Source organism: Prionailurus bengalensis, chromosome A2, assembly GCF_016509475.1.
Source record: "Prionailurus bengalensis isolate Pbe53 chromosome A2, Fcat_Pben_1.1_paternal_pri, whole genome shotgun sequence".
NCBI lineage: Eukaryota > Metazoa > Chordata > Mammalia > Carnivora > Felidae > Prionailurus > Prionailurus bengalensis.
The window spans coordinates 32,303,395-32,315,912 of record NC_057348.1 but is presented as its reverse complement, the minus strand read 5'-3'; the positions used below and the strand labels follow the sequence as shown (position 1 = coordinate 32,315,912).

General features: G+C 44.3%; 1 protein-coding gene across 3 annotated transcripts in view; it reads left to right on the top strand.

Moving 5' to 3' along the window:
• Nucleotides 1-12,518, top strand: part of ADAMTS9 (ADAM metallopeptidase with thrombospondin type 1 motif 9) — a 162,229-nt gene that overhangs the window by 52,466 nt on the left and 97,245 nt on the right. For all 3 annotated transcript variants that reach the window (XM_043587867.1, XM_043587868.1, XM_043587869.1), the window contains 6 exons: nucleotides 756-937; nucleotides 1,041-1,177; nucleotides 2,738-2,855; nucleotides 3,106-3,201; nucleotides 11,714-11,880; nucleotides 11,973-12,102. In XM_043587867.1, coding sequence (XP_043443802.1) covers nucleotides 756-937; nucleotides 1,041-1,177; nucleotides 2,738-2,855; nucleotides 3,106-3,201; nucleotides 11,714-11,880; nucleotides 11,973-12,102 — 830 coding nt within the window. The remainder of the gene's footprint in view (nucleotides 1-755; nucleotides 938-1,040; nucleotides 1,178-2,737; nucleotides 2,856-3,105; nucleotides 3,202-11,713; nucleotides 11,881-11,972; nucleotides 12,103-12,518) is intronic.

Sequence of the window (12,518 nt, the reverse complement as noted above, 5' to 3'; positions counted from 1 at the left end):
GGGTCACATCTGGAAAATACATGTACATTTGAATTTCATCTAATTCGGGGTTGCATGTCGAGATGAAATTTACACTCTGGTGCTGTGCAAGGCACCCTCCGTGCTCTCGTCACACAAAAGTTAATGAAACCAGTCTGCTCTTCCTGCTCTTCCTATTAAGTTAGTCACAATATGGGGATGTTCCTTTTACTCCGTCTCCCTTGTAAGACAAAACAAAGAAAAACAATGGTTGTGAGGGTGGAGAGAAGGAGGGAGAGAGGGAGAGAATGAATGTAAGTAGAATAGCACAGGTTTTAGGCTGGTCTCCTGTGAGTCTGTCATGTTACAAAAAGTAGACAGGGAGCATTCCAGTGACTCCTCTGGGCCTTTTCCCTTCCACATTTTTAAAACCAAAGGACTGCATTTTCAGGAGAGAGAGGACAGATTATTGTCCAAGAGATCCCAGGCTTTGTATTTCAAACTCGAAGTTACGTGCTCTAACGTTTCATCTTCAGCACTGCCTTACTCAATAACCCCTTCCCGTTTTTATAGATGGAGGGGCTGGGGCTTCTGGAGGTTAAGTGACTTGCCCAAGGTCATACACTTCATGGTAATGAAAGCAGAATGCACACGCAGATTTCAGAGCCTCAGTCCTGTCCTCTGTCATCAGCCCCTTTTAGACATGCTTCCCTGGGAGACCGGAAACCACGGATGAGAGAGCGATGTGGGGAGAAATCCCTGGCAATACAGCGCGTGTGTTCTTTCCCTTTCCCCAGGCCCAAAAATGGTGGGAAGTACTGTGTAGGACGTAGGATGAAGTTTAAGTCCTGCAACACAGAGCCATGTCTCAAGCAGAAGCGAGACTTCCGAGATGAACAGTGTGCTCAGTTTGACGGGAAGCATTTCAACATCAACGGTCTGCTTCCCACTGTGCGTTGGGTCCCTAAGTACAGTGGAAGTAAGTGCAACCGGGGTGGGGGGGGGGGTGCCGTGGTTGGTCGGCAGGCCGGCCCGGGGGTGCAGGTCCGAAACTCACATTGCGTCGTGTGTTTCCTCTCTAGTTTTGATGAAGGACCGTTGCAAGTTGTTCTGCAGGGTGGCAGGTAACACGGCCTACTACCAGCTGCGAGACAGAGTGATAGATGGGACGCCCTGTGGCCAAGACACCAGCGATATCTGTGTCCAAGGCCTCTGCCGGGTGAGTCCCACATCGAGTTTCCTTCACCGTGTTGTCTTGCTGCTAAGCCGTGATTTGTGGCTTCCTCGAGAGACCAGCGGCGAATATCTGTGCGCTGTCTCCAGGGAAGTGGTTTTCCGAGCGTGTTTCCCAGGGCAGCATCAGCAGTGGCATCGCTTGATTGTGATGCCGAAGTTCGAGAACCGGCGTCCTGCATTTTTCCGGCACTCTCAACCTCTGTGAGGATCTGCGCGAAACCTCCCCGCGAAAATTTATTACAATAATTTGTACACACACACCTTCCTTTACTGTAACCTCAGGGCTAACCCTTAACCATTTGGTTAAGGTTAAACCAAATGCTTCCCACACAGCGAGTTTTCTAGACTGGATAGCTCTGTTCCAGAAAGACGTCGTAAGGAATCAGGCTTCAGCCAGGCCTCCCATCAGATTTCTCATTCTGATTTCAAACACCATAGCTTCTACCTGAGACCTACCTGTTCGTTACTCTTGGATGGGCCACGGAGAAACTTCTGGAAGATCGTGAAGCACGAGTGCAGTGATTCCTAGAGGGCTTGATACCATTTCACTGTTCTTACCAATCAGAAAACATTCTTAGCGTCACCAGGCTTTGAGATAATTTATTTGTTCCTTGCGTGTGGTCCAGGAAAATGGGGATTCTAGTCAGTCGGGTCTGATGCAACGAGCCCCTGAGAGCTTCACCCATTTCCCAACTCAGAACTGCACAGTCCATGTTTGCTTGTCAGTCCGTTCGTAGTAAAACACTGAGCTTCTCCTCAGAGGCTTTTTTTTTTTTTTTTTAATGTTTAGTGTTGAAAGAGAGAGAGACCTGAGCAGAGGAGGGGCAGAGAGAGAGGGAGACACAGAATCTGAAGCAGGCTCCAGGGTCTGAGCTGTCAGCACAGAGCCTCACGTGGGGCTCGAACTCCCGAACCGTGAGATCATGACCAGAGCCGAAGCCACTTGCTTTAACTGACTGAGCCACCCAGGCGCCCTGAGATAGCAGATCTTTAATTGGATACAGTCACCCCCGCCAGCATTCCTATGTCTTCATTCTTGAGCGGTTTTTCTCATTTATTTATTCCACTTATTTGTAGACAGACTTCTCAAACTTTATTTTTTTTTTTTTTAATGTTTTATTTTTGACTAACCTCTCCACCCAGTGTGGAGCTCGTACCTGCAACCCTTAGGTCAAGGGTCACGTACTCTACCGACTGAGCCAGCCAGGTGCCCCTGTACTTCTCAAACTTTAATCTGTAGATGAAGCACCTAAGTGTCTTCCAGCATGTCAGAATTCCACCCAGTGGATCTGGGTGGAGCCCAAGGTAATATATTACTAACAGCCTCAGAGATGCCCATGGCTGCCGGTCCAAGGACCACATTTTCCACACCGGGGCTAAATACAATTTGAGTTCTCAGCCGTTGCAACTTTAAAGGGACGTTCTTGGTCATTTTTGGAATGCGTCATTCGAACAAACATGCTCCCTGCCGTTTCATAATGTTTTATGATTTGTATAATTTTATAATACTTAACCATTCATTTCAAACGTTTCTTCTTAAAAGCAAGCTGGATGCGACCACGTTTTAAACTCAAAAGCCCGGAGAGATAAATGTGGAGTTTGTGGTGGTGATAATTCTTCGTGCAAAACAGTGGCAGGAACATTTAACACAGTGCATTATGGTAAGAACCTGTCGCTAAGAACCGTGAGAGGGGAAATAGTCAAAGTTTAAAAATTGTTAACCACATGTAGTATGTGAAAGTATTCATGTCAGGTGTAAAGTCAGTCTTGTTAGGGTACTTTAGCTGTCCGGCTAGAAGACACTCAAGAGTGAGAATTGTATTACACCCCTGGGTGGCCCACCTTTTATTCCATACCTAGAGAAAGTGACTTGTGCTGTGGAATACTGAGTTTGGGCTAAATTCTTTTCAGGTTACAATACTGTGGTCCGAATTCCAGCCGGTGCTACCAATATCGACGTGCGGCAGCACAGTTTCTCAGGGAAATCAGAGGATGATAACTACTTGGGTAAGATGGCCTGTCCCCTGCCATGGGCGGGAATTCTGGTTCTCTGGAGCCGTTGGCAGGTGCTCCCTCCTTCCCCCTTCTGCGCACAGAGAGCTTTCAGATGTCGTGTGTTTTCATACAAGAAGTTGATCTTGAAATTCCTTATTTTGTTTCTCCCTCATGTGTATACCCTCGAAGTATGGAATGAAGAGTCGTGTAGTTACCCTAGTCAATATCAGAGCTTTATTCTGGATCGCAGCAAATGGGAAGGCCCTAAATCAGATTTTGAAAGCGCTTACCTTGTAAGTTCAGCGTAAAAAATTAAAGGTACCACTTCCCCTAATTTTTGTGGTGTCAACTCTAACCAGTTATAGACCACTGGTGTGGACCTATTCGACATTTCCTTACGCCCTGTTATTCCAAAAGGTTCTAGAGTGGTACATTTTTCTCATGTCATGACTAGAATGGCCCGCCTTGTTCTTTTATAGATTCTTCATCCTTCTCTCATGTCCAGGCACATGACTAATTCATGTCTGTGCCTTCTGTTTAAACCACAACGCGCCAACAACCCTGTGTTCATTTCAACAGTTTGCTCAGCCCAATCCCACGTCAACTTGTCCTTCTGTAAACTGCTGTGATTATGAAATTTTCCCAACCACTTTTAATTAAGAGAAGGACAAGGGGAGTGAGGTCATGACTGAAGGGATTCAGCTGGTCACCTTGCACAACCAGACTCCTCCGAGCCACGGAAGGCAGCGTGGCTTGCCCTCTGATCTAGAAGAAATCCCAGCAGTCTGGCTGGGCAGTCACGTTTTAAAAGAAATGAATGTACTTGTTCTCTTACAATGTCTAGGCAGAAACTCTATTTAATCTATCTGAATTCAGCCTCTGTAGAGGCTTTCTCCACACATTTGGGCATCATGAGCTAGTCAGTGAGTATTTGTTGAATCAAATTAGAATCCCTATCTGTATTTTGGAATATCTACATGAAATCCTTCATAAGTAGACAATGATCCTTTGGCCACGCATGCTAATCCAGTATGATATGTATACACAACTTCATCATAGTATTTTCTGCAGTGTATATTCATTCATTCATTCATTCATTAATCCCCTTATTTAATATGTGCCAGGCACTCTTCTGGGTACAATAAGCCAAAATAAAAGAATAAGTAAGTAAAAATCACTGTCTCCTTGGAGCTTTTTAGTGAGAGAAGAGAGACAATAAGCAATAACTTAACAGATAAGCAAACTGTATACTGTTAGAAGGTGGGAAGTGCTATTAGAAAATAGAACAACAGAAGGGAAATTGGGATACTGAGGATGAGTTGGGAACAATGGAGCTGACATGTTTGCATTGTAGCGGGAGAAAACAGGTTGATTGGGGGAAGAGCATTCCAGGCAGAGGGAACAGCCAGTGCAAAATCCTTGAAATGGGAGCATGTCTAGATTGCTCCGAGAATAGAGGGAGGCCCGTGGGGCTGTAGCTGCAGCACAGAGGAGAGTTCTAGGTGAGGCTAACCATGTACCAGGACTAGATAATATAGGGCCATATAACCATTGAAAGGACTTGCTGATACTCTGGGAGACATGGGGAGCTAGTGAAGGTTGGGAGCTGAGGAATAACTTGATATAATCACATTTGTGTTTTCAGAGGAGCACTTAGGCTGGAAGAAGGGCACAGAGTAAATGCAAAGAAGACTGGTTGGGAATTATTGCAGTAGTCCAAGAGAGAGATGCTAGTGGTTTGGTCCCCATTAGGAGCACTGGAGGTGACAGTACCTGGTTGAAATCTGGATATTTTTTGAAGGCAAAATCATCATGATTTGTTGGTAGATTGAATATGGTATATGAGAGAGAAAAAGAAGTCAGGGTGACGCCAGGATTTCTACCTGAGCAGCTGAGAAGACAGAGTTGCCATGAGCTGAGATGAGACAATTTGTTTGTTATTTATCCATATGACCACTAGGGTCTTAAGGTCAGAGGCTGTGTCTTTATATCTTTAGTCCTTGATGTAAAGACGATACATATACATGCTAAGTAAATGATTGTTCAGTTGTTAGACGGTCAATGCTCATGCTTTTTTTAAAAAATTTTGTTAAATGCTTATTTATTTTTGAGAGAGACAGAGACAGAGACAGAACGTGAGCGGGGGAGGGGCAGAGAGAGAAGGAGACACAGAATCTGAAGCAGGCTCCAGGCTCGGAGCTGTCAGCACAGACCTGACCTGACACGGGGCTCAAACTCACAAGCTGTGAGATCATGACCTGAGCCGAAGTTGGCCGCCCGACCGACTGAGCCACCCAGGCGCCCCAACTCATGCTGTCTTTACTGGGTGTTTCCTATGTGCTTAACGGGGGGATGAGATTATCATGTAAATATACAGAACCATCCCTTCTTTTAATTTTTTTTTTCAACGTTTTTATTTATTTTTTTGGGGACAGAGAGAGACAGAGCATGAACGGGGGAGGGGCAGAGAGAGAGGGAGACACAGAATCGGAAACAGGCTCCAGGCTCTGAGCCATCAGCCCAGAGCCCGACGCGGGGCTCGAACTCACAGACCGCGAGATCGTGACCTGGCTGAAGTCGGACGCTTAACCGACTGCGCCACCCAGGCGCCCCCCATCCCTTCTTTTAAAGACCACGGAGTGTCACTTGGAATCATTCACTCAGTAACTGCGTCAACTTTTTCCTACCCTAGATATCCAAATGAATGGTGACTTTATAAAACAATTAAGAAAGTTCTTGGGGATGCTTTTCAATTTACTTTTGGGGGGAATCCACATTTCTCATTTCAGCACCGAGCAAAATAGGTCAAGCGTTTTTGTTTTTGTTTTTGTTTTTGTTTTTCGTGCCCTGCGTTATAAACTTGAACATGTGGCTGCTATGGCCCTGGTACTTCCTAATTAAATCCTGCAGCATCGCGTGCAACCTCCTTTATTAATTCATTTCCTGAAAGCCAAAAGCCATGTTGACCTGCTTCTTTCTTTTCCTTGAAAAGGAGAAGAATTCTTCTCTCTTCTTTCCCTTCTTGGAAAGATCTTCCAAGTAGTAGCCTTAGTTCAATTGAACTTCATGAACCAGGCCAGGCGCCTGAATTGGGGAGGCCTTCCTGATAACCTTGTATTCCTCATTGGAGGTTTCTTAATCTCCTTGTAAAGAATGAAAGCAAAATTCACGAAGATTTGTCATCTGGGACATGCAGGCTGAGGCATTCGTGGCTCTTTAGTGGAATATTGTGGTAAAGTCACCTGTTGACCAAAGAACTTTCTGGAATCAAATGAGAAGTATGCAGGCGTAGATGGCCAGTCACAGTTCACTGAGTGTGAAAGTCAAGACCTCAGGGCCTTTGAACATTGCAGTGGCTTCTTAACAAGTGAGGAAGCACATGATGTCGTCCAATCTGAGGTGTGTACAAATTTACGCTCGGCCCGAAGGAAGGTAGAGCAAATGCTCCAAGAAGGTTTTAAAACCCACAGCTGTTTCCATCGCTGAGGTATCTTCATCCTTCTCCCTCACATTTTTTTAAAGGCCAGTCAAGCCACGCTCTTTCCGCATGCGTTGGTGAGGGAGCCGTTTCCAGGGGAGAGGGCCTTTGTAGCAACCTAGCTCTGATGGGTGAAATGGGGGGGAAACCAACCCAGGAAATTAGCTCCCCTAATCGCATTAGTGGAAGGTTGGGCAGGAGACTGTTGTTTGCAGGAAGCTATTTGTTTCACAAGGTACCGAAGCAGAAAGTCTCCCTGTCAAAGGTCATCCTTTCACACAGCCCGCTCCCTCCTGTTGGGTTGGAGCCAAGCTGCACCCAGTGCCACCATGTTCGAGTTTCTTTAGGAGAAAAAGGGGCCATTGCCATGATACGTGTTGTCTCCAGTTCACTTAGCTCTTGATTAATTATGGCAACGGGAAGACAGGAATCAATTCAGTTGGAGATAAAGCACGAAGTTCAGTTCACCTGACGACTCCTGTCTCTTTCCCTCCTCACCATCTACTGGGAGAAGGAGCGCGCAGGGAAGGGGAACATGGCCCGAATTGGCACAAGCCAGAGAGGAAGGCAGGAGACTTTGGGGAGGAGCCCCAGAATGGACCTGCGGTAGACGGTTGCTCTTTGAGTACGACCAAAACTGGATTATCGCTTAATTTACAGAACAGGCCTCGTGACATCTCATTTCCCCCGTTCTGGTGAAACATCAACTGGGTAGCCAGCAGGCGACTTCCCTTGAAAGGACTGGGTGATTTTGCTGGCAGCACGTCCTGCCATCACCGTGTAAATGACCCACATTAGGAGGCAGCCTCGGGATGTCTGAGGGACCATGGAAACAACCTCGCCTCCAATCAGTGACCCATTGCAACTCCTGCGTCTTGCATGGCCGGTGGATGTCACGTTGCAGAAGCTGCAGGGGAGACAAGGCTGTCAGAGGTTTACACTGACAGGGAAACGGTCATTTGCCTGGAAGCACTCTGTTCTCCTTGCCATAAATGTCAGGTCCGATCCATCACTCCTTCTTTTCAACGTCACTGATTGAGCACCTACTATGGGCCAGGACCTTTCCTGGGGTTATGAAAGTGCATTGTTCCATGGTCACTTGACTGGCAAAAACAATGACTTAAATTTTTTCAAATCTGTGGCTCACCATATTTGATTTCAACTTGTATGTTAGAGAAAGCATGCATGAATTCATTCACTCATTTAACAGACGTTCATTGACCTCGTCATTAGAAAATTTTAGTGGTTCACAGGCTCTGGAGACAGACTTCCCATGATTAGAAATCACCTTCCCTTGGGAAGGTATTTTAATAATATTTACATCATGCTTTTCCCATCCCTAAATTAGGCATCTGTAAAGATATGGTAAGAAGACAGCGCGTATGAAGGCATCCTGATCGGACAGCAGCTGCAGCCAGTGTGCACTATCTTGTTTAATGTTTGTAACAACCCAGTAAGAAACCCATTAAACAGAGGAAGAAGATGAGGCTTAGAGAGGTTATGTAACTTACCCAAGGTCACATAAACTTCTCAGAAAGTGGAAAGAGTTGGAATCGTTACTGGTCTGACTTCAGACCCTACACCCTTAACCCACTTCATTTTCCTACCTCAGTGTAGAAAAACGTATGGCTGACTTAGGGATATGAATGGAAATTGAGGTTTATTGTTGGCAGTGAATAGTGTGGCTGGAAAGATAGGTTAAGATAAGATTGGCAAAGACCCAGGCAGGTTATGCTGAGTTTGAACTGCGTTGTATAGGTAGGGAGGATTATCAAAGGATTTGGGGTCAAGAAGAAGTCAAGATTTTGGAGGGTTTGTGTTTGTAAAAGCTTTTTTCCCTGTCACCACATTCTTCCCAACCATTTCATATGAAGGCATCTCGTTCTTCCCTCAGGACCAAGGTAGGGCTTATATGAGTGGGTAAGTAAAGTGCTAGATTAGGGACAGAATTCAATGCACTTGATCAGTGACCCTAGAAAGAGTAGTTCTTGCATCAGTGTAGTGTCCAAATGACTGAACTCTGTGGGGTTTCCATGTCCAAGAAAACAAGGACCCTGGTGCCACTGAGCCACCAAGAATGTTCAGAGCCTCACCTCAGCCCTCGGGCGTCTCCACAAGGCCAACTTTCCCTAAACCCTCTACACCTCTCCTACATACACGCTGCTTCTGGCCTGCCTGGTAAAAGACAAGATATCACCTGCATCGGTGAAAGAGAGGTTAGAAACTGGCTAATGCCTAAGACAGCTCGGCTCTCCATCCCACAACCAAGATCAACGTCACTAACGTGATGCTGAGGCATGACCTCATGAATCGTGCGCTGCATAGTTTCTGGAGCAGCTGGGATAAATTGGTTGACATTGGCATCCGGGATGAAACCTACCTGCTGCCCGAGTTAAATTTCCACATGCCTTTTATTCACTTAAATACACGGCCTGTGCATTTCGATTCTCTCCCTACTGAGATTTACTAATTGTGCACCACTTATAAAAGGTAAGAGGGCCTTTTTCTGATATTTTGTTCGGGGCAAAATATTTAATAGCTCTGATTTATTGAGTGCCTGTTTCATGTCAAGCCCAATACTCAGAAGGGTTCATTATTCCAGGAGTAGTAGAACTGAAAAAAAAATTAAGTGGTACTAAAAACCAAAATTGTATAATAAATACTAGGGGGGAAAGATATGATTGGGATTTTCTCTTGAGAAATTAATCAAGTAGTATGAAGATAAATTTGTTTTTTCTTACATTCAATAAAATTATATTTTCATGTCAATCATGCCCAGGGTTTTAGATGATAAGATAAAGCAATTGATAAATATTCCTACCTAAGTTTTCCAGTTAAATTATGTGCTAGCAGAGTAGTACATTCTTTGCTTAAATTTGTTTGAATTTCACAGAAAAATCTGAAAAGGAGTTATTTTTATAAAAGCTTTCTGGAACTGGGGAACCTAGGTGGCTCAGTCAGTTACACATCTGACTTCTGCTCAGGTCATGATCTCACGGTTTGTGAGTTGGAGCCCCGCTTTGGGCTCTGCGCTGATAGCTGATAGCCTAGAGCCTGCTTTGGATTCTGTATCTCCCTCTCTCTCTGTCCCTCCCTCTCTCTCTCTCTCTCTCAAAATGCATGAACATTTAAAAAAGATTTTTAAAGCTTTCTGGGGCTTTATTCACTTTCTCAATAGTCTGTCTTGCACTTGGACTTAGGTAAATGATTTCTTCTGAAGCAGCTGTCATCTTATCTTCTCTGTCCACTTTATTTACTTTCCCTAAGTTTGTAAGTGGTCTAACTCCATCAGGCTCTCAGTTGGCCAATATTTTGGACAATATGACTTTTCATGCTTTTCTGATTTTTTCATCTTTTTCAAGATGTGCAGTAGATCCAGTCATTCTTTCCAAAAACAAAGTATTTATTGATGGGGTACCATGTCCTCTTTTTGAAGCTAGATATAGCAGTGCATAAAGGAGTCCAGAAATCCTTGCCCTCATGGGGCTTACATTCTTGTTTGGGGAGAGAGAGGATAAAGTGTTATGGAAGAAAATTAAGGGCAGGGGAAAGGTATGGGAAGTATGGAATCTGTGTGGTAGTGGGAGGGGGTTGCAGTTTTAAAAAGAATGATCCAGAAAGGTATATTACTTATCTTTTATTGCATAACAAGTTATCTCAAGACTTTGTGGCTTAGAAAGCAACGGTCTACTATATTCCGATGTCTGTGTGTCAGGAAATTGAAAGCAGCAGTGCTGGGTGTTTCTGGCTTGGTCTCTCATGAGGTGGCAGTTAAGACTTCATTTAGGGCTGTGATCACATCCAAAAGCTTGACTGGGGCTGATGGCTCCATTCCAAAATGCCTCATTCAGAATGCTGCTGATAGAAGGCTCTAGTTGTTTTTTGTTTTTTGTTTTTTTTTCTTTTTTTTTAATTTACATCCAAGTTAGTTAGCATATATACAACAATGATTTCAGGAGTAGATTCCTTAGTGCCCCTTACCCACTTAGCCCATCCCTCCTCCCACAACCCCTCCCCTTAACCCTCTGTTTGTTCTCCATATTTATGAGTCTCTTATGTTTTGTTCCCCTCCCTGTTTTTATATTATTTTTGTTTCCCTTCCCTTATGTTCATCTGTTTTGTCTCTTAAAGTCCTCATATGAGTGAAGTCATGTGATATTTGTCTTTCTCTGAGTGACTAATTTCACTTAGCATATTACCCTCCAGTTCCATCCACGTTGTTGCAAATGACAAGATTTCACTCTTTTTGACGGAGAAGGCTCTAGTTCTTTATAGGAACTCTCTCAGTGGGGCTGCTTGGATATTTTGACAACATGGAGGTTCAGCTAGCTTCTCCAAAGCCAGAGAATCAAGGAAGAGTTCCCCAGTGCCTAAGACCTGGCCTTGGAAGTCACAGTCTGTCATTTCCTCATAATCGCAGTGATTACACAGTCAGTGTTATTCCATGTGGGAGAGGACGACACAGGGTGTGAATATCAGGAGGCGGGGATCATTGGAGCCATATTGGAGGCTGGCTACTCTACTAGACCTCAGTGAAAAAAGTGACATTTAAGCATCATGTTGGCCATGAATTTTCAGATTCCAGTATCTGTGAAAGAAGACTAACAAAGATTCAACAGGCTCAACTAATCCTAACAGAAAATAGGGATATTTGCATGGGAATTGATTTTGTAATGTTCAGTTCATTAGTACATATTTTCAAATCATGAGATTTTTGCTTCTACCAGTAATCCTATAATTTAGGGCTTGTATATCAAACGCCATGCTAACAAGACCCATATATTATATTTCAGTAATATAATTACAGGGTCAGGTGTTTTAATCTCCATTTTAGAGATAAGGAAATGGATCCTGAGAGAGGGAAAGTGAGTTCCCAAGGCCATGGAGCTGGCAAATGGCAAAACTAAGTTTTGAGTTCATCCTGTCTGGCCGAAAAGTCTATATTCTTTGCAGTCTGACTCTCTGCCTATCAGAGTGTTGTTTCATAATTCAGACCACTGTGAGTCATTGGCAGAAAATCAGCGAATTCTCGTTTTTCATCTACAGCTTTATCAAGCAGTAAAGGTGAATTCTTGCTAAATGGAGACTTCGTGGTCACAATGTCTAAAAGGGAAATCCGCATTGGGAACGCTGTGATAGAGTACAGCGGGTCTGACAATGTCGTGGAAAGAATTAACTCCACAGACCGCATCGAACAAGAACTTTTGCTTCAGGTAAAAACTTGGCCATGAGCCCACCACCCTTTCCTTCCACTTGGAATCACCAGACCTGCAAACATCGTCTCCATTTTGTCCACTTGTCCCAGGTGTTGTCGGTGGGAAAGTTATACAACCCTGATGTGCGCTATTCGTTCAATATTCCAATTGAAGACAAACCCCAGCAGTTTTACTGGAACAGTCATGGGCCCTGGCAAGCCTGCAGCAAACCCTGCCAAGGTATCTACTTTTCGGTTGTGTTTTGGGGATTTGAGCTGGTTTTTGTTTCTTTTTATTTATTGTTTGTTTTTTTGGAGGCAGCCAAACACATGTGATCTATAAAACTCTATCTGCACGCATTCTCAAATCTCAAATCCTTTCCCTGCATCTTTCTGGTTATTTTTAGCTGGCAGGTTGAGCTTTTTAAGGGTTTCGGGATTTGTTGGCTTTCCTCTTTTTAAGCGATTCGGGATTTGTTGGCTTTCCTCTTTTTAAGCGATTCATATACATTGTGAAGCCAAGAAAGTCAGTTCTGCCACTTTGATTTTCCAGAGACATGGAGTTAGTAGTCATATTACGTGTCATTCATCTTGTTTCCTGTTGCCTAAATTGGGGGTTAGCAGATTACAGCCAGTGGGCCAAATCCAGCCTGCTAC